Source organism: Lepeophtheirus salmonis, chromosome 3 (genome assembly GCF_016086655.4).
Source record: "Lepeophtheirus salmonis chromosome 3, UVic_Lsal_1.4, whole genome shotgun sequence".
NCBI lineage: Eukaryota > Metazoa > Arthropoda > Copepoda > Siphonostomatoida > Caligidae > Lepeophtheirus > Lepeophtheirus salmonis.
This window is the reverse complement of record NC_052133.2, coordinates 48,842,276-48,846,175: the sequence shown is the minus strand read 5'-3', so window position 1 is coordinate 48,846,175 and position 3,900 is coordinate 48,842,276. Positions and strand designations below refer to the sequence as shown.

The 3,900-nt window shown below is 34.0% G+C and overlaps 1 protein-coding gene across 1 annotated transcript; it reads right to left on the bottom strand.

Moving 5' to 3' along the window:
- Nucleotides 1–937: 937 nt before the first annotated feature.
- On the bottom strand, nucleotides 938–2,638 carry LOC121115257 (uncharacterized). The gene is made up of 2 exons (XM_040709459.2): nucleotides 2,272–2,638; nucleotides 938–2,183 (listed from the first exon to the last, which is right to left on the bottom strand). The coding sequence occupies exons 1-2, from the start codon at nucleotides 2,338–2,340 to the stop codon at nucleotides 1,110–1,112; spliced, it is 1,143 nt and encodes a 380-aa protein (XP_040565393.1). The 5' UTR covers nucleotides 2,341–2,638; the 3' UTR covers nucleotides 938–1,109.
- Nucleotides 2,639–3,900: the final 1,262 nt, after the last annotated feature.

Genomic DNA, 3,900 nt, shown 5'->3' with positions numbered 1-3,900 from the left:
ATAAAAATCAGGTTTTTCGTAATTTGGTCATGTTACTGCATGAATGTCTTGGGTTCCCAATATTTACTTACACTTAATCAGTGTAACTCTATCTGACCAATTAAAGGAATATTAAAAAAATCACTGACGCCATAACGGGGAAAAAAAAAATTGGCCTCAAAGCATGTCTCAACACACATACATATATATGTTACAGAAAAATTCATGTGTCGAACCTCTACCCCCATAATTCCCGCCCTAGTCTAAGAGACTCTATATAGAAATTATTTTTTTTTCCATCAAAGGAAAACAATGGCCGAACTTTTTTAAATTAAAAAAGAAAGGATCTTAATTGGCTAACAAAGAAATACATATATATTTATACAATATATTACATACACTGAGTCGGTTTGTAATGAAGAAACTACTTTTTTTTTTCTGTTCGGCTAATAAAAAAAATGAAGAAGCAATTATCTAAATATTGAACAAGAAAAGCATTATCAAAAATCGCTTTGGATAAAGACCACATGTGTCGGAGAGATGTCTCTCTTTAAATAAAATAAAAAAACACCTTATTTTTACAACGTCTTCCTCCTACCAGCAACGACGCGTCACTAGCTACTAAAATAAAGTGTTTCCTTTCAATATATTATAAATCACAATGTTTGCGAGGAACAAATATAAGTGGATTTATATTTTTTTTTGATGTATAATGAAATTACTCTTTTCCGCCTCTAATAGATTCATTTTGAATAAAAATGCTCAGAAACTAAATATGAATCTATAACTCATACTTTGAACCTCTCTTGCTTACTAATTTAATAATGTACCTATTGGTAATTCGGTTTTAAAATTGACAATGAATCAATTTCAATTTACAGAGGAGATGCCCCTAATTATTGGAGCCCTGAATAACTTGATTAACAAATGTCTCTAATACAAAATAAAGATCATTAGCTGAGGAGTTCTTTGTTCTTCACATATCTTTTCAATATGATTGTATATTTTTGTTTAATATATAATATTGATTTATGGTTATAATTTTGTATAAAATATGATTTGAAAAGCAAAATAATTTAGAGAATGTATGGATTTGATGAGACAATGGTAGGAAGGAGTCTAGTAAGGCTTTAACAATGAAGGTACTCTTGAGGAATGGTATGAACGTACTCTGGCAAAGAGTACGGATGAATATGATTTTGAGGCTGTAATTGTCCAACATACGGCGTGGATGAAGAGACGTTTTGAGAATGATTTTCTTTTTGGAAGTCCTCCTCCTCATATTTGAAAGAGGAGGGATCGGTTGACGACTTCAAAGAAGCGGTGGTGGACTCGGAGGATGATATCCCCTTTTGACCGCTCATCCACTTTTCTTTCTTCATTTTTTTCTCGTGAGTTTTACGATGTTTTGCTAAATGGTCAGAGCGTGAGAATCCCTTCATGCAATCCCCACATTGAAAGCGTTTCTCACCCGTATGTGTTCGCGCATGACGAGCCAATTCGTCAGAGCGCGTAAAAGTCTTTCCGCAACTAGGCCAAAGACATTCAAAAGGTCTATCTCCTATGTGCCACCGAATGTGAGCCTTTAAGTGGGAAGTTTTTCCATAGGCTTTATCACATCCCGAAAAGTGGCATTTGTGCTTCCGAACAGGTGGTTTTTTGACTGAGGGATCAAGATTGGGTGCAGTGCAATTAGGACATTTGCAGCGCTTGCTTTTTCGTTTATTCGCAGTTTCTTTTGATAAATGTTCGGAGGTTGGGGCTGTGGAGCTGTCAGGCTCTTCAAAGCTGGGCTGCTCTGGCTCTGAGGATACAGGGTAGGGGGGATAGGTGCCGGAATGCGAAGGGGGTTGTTGAGGAGTCTGCTCGGGAGTCGATGTCCCTGTTGTAGATTGCTGCTGTTGATAATAGTCATAATGAAATGAGTTGTTTGGCCACCAGACTCTCTGATTTGAATGCTGGATCTGAGACTCGTGTATGTTTCCTTGATAGACGTCTGCGTTGGGATAGAAATGTGCGTTGTAATTGAATTGATGATTATTGTTCGCTGTTGTTTGTGGGGGTTTCAACTCTTGAGGCTTTTGCTGGGAGTCATTGGATTGCCAGGATCTTTGATCCAAGGATCGATTCATACTGTCTTTTAAGAGTCCAATAGGATCTTGATTTGGTTGATTAACTACGCTATTATAGCGTAGGAAATGACTCTGGAAAATAAAATAAAAAATTAATGAATTAATGATCGAAATTCGAGCTAACAAACATTACGAGTTTCATCATGAACAGATTAATTACCTGATTTTGATTATGGAACTGCTGATGATCATAATTATATGACGTTGGAGAAGTTCTGAGATCAATCATGTTCTTTAAAAGATTTTAAATTCACTTAATAGTTGTTAATATATAAAAAATAGCTAATGGGAGATAGACGGTGAATCGCTCACCACCTCGCTCCACTCTGCTTAAAAACAAACTGACCACTCGACGTGACAAGGGGAAAAAATAGGGTAGTTTTTGGGGAATTTACGCGTGTTGATTACACCCTCTTCGCTCTCATTTTCCCTTCGTTGAAGAAAAGAAAAAAAGACTCACGTTCGTAAAATTTTTTCTTAGTAGTAAAAGCCCTTCCCTTGCTCTTTTCAATACAAGTAGCTGCTCTAACGTTGACCCCCCTCTGTTTCAAAGATAATCCTTAGTACTCAGTATGGAATCAAACAGATTAATCGGCTATTAATTATTGATTTATTAAATATTCTATGAGTTGAGTCCTATTTAAAAAGAACAAAGCAAGATATAAAATATATTAACCAGATTATTATACTTAGAAATGATCACTTAGAGATGGCTTGCTGCAAAATGATTGTCGTAAAAAGGTTGCAGACAAAATTGTTGGGTATAATAGCGTGTCGTTGTAAAATCGTGATGTACATGATCATTGTGAAAATTGCAAAACACCGTTACTCAATTGTGCAATTTATATTATATTCTGATATAAAACTATTGAGTGATGAAGAAATATGCCATGAAAGATACCATTTAATGTCCCACAATACACCCCAAGCCACAGGTTATTCCGGGTTAACTTCTGGCCCCTAAAGTAGGTTACCTTTATTAAGAAAATAACTTGCACTCGGTAGAGATAAAACCCTTTTTCTAAATGAGTCATTTTTTATATATATTATTTAAAATAATACATAAGAGAAAAGTAGGGTCATAATATATATATTGTATTTAACATTTTTAAAATACAAAACTACAAATTTCATTAAAGATTGGTCTTCCTCACATTGTTTTTAATTACAAATTTTAATCTTAAGAATAATTTTTGACAAGAATGTTCAAATTTTAAATAAAAAACTCATTCCTTACCATGAATATTATTTAATATATTTATTTCAAGGAATGATCTACGAAAGAAGTAAAAAATAAGTGTAAGCGTATAAAGTATGCATCTAAAAGGCTCCACGATAATTAAAATTAGTCATTAACCAACAGGACTAGTCTTTTTTTTTTTGCTAGCCCTGTGAAAAATTTACTTAGCCAGAGTATCAGAAAATATACACTCCTTATACAGTTGATATATTTAAGAAAATTTGATTGGCTTGGATTTGAAGGGAACCCCCTATATAATAGTCATTTGTCCAGTCAGAAACAAGGACACAAAGTGTTTACAGAAAAAAAAATATTTCAGAACTAAAGAGGATGTGAAATATTAGAGAAATTTGTCTTTTAAAAATGTATTTTACATTGAAAAAAAAAACCCCGTAATATTTGTTTTCAATGTCTATTCGACGTATGAGACGTTAAGAGAACTTATGATTTGAAAACAAAACAGGCTATGTATATGTGACATTTAAGGTACGGCATCATGTAGCCCAATGGCCTGATACATACCATTTTGCTCTAGCCATACTTTTTTTT

Coding starts and splice junctions, on each gene's coding strand:
- LOC121115257 (XM_040709459.2), bottom strand. CDS start 2,340: ATGATTGATCTCAGAACTTCTCCAACGTCATATAATTATGATCATCAG. Junction 2,184..2,271: donor AGTTCCATAATCAAAATCAG/GTAATTAATCTG, acceptor TTTATTTTCCAG/AGTCATTTCCTACGCTATAA.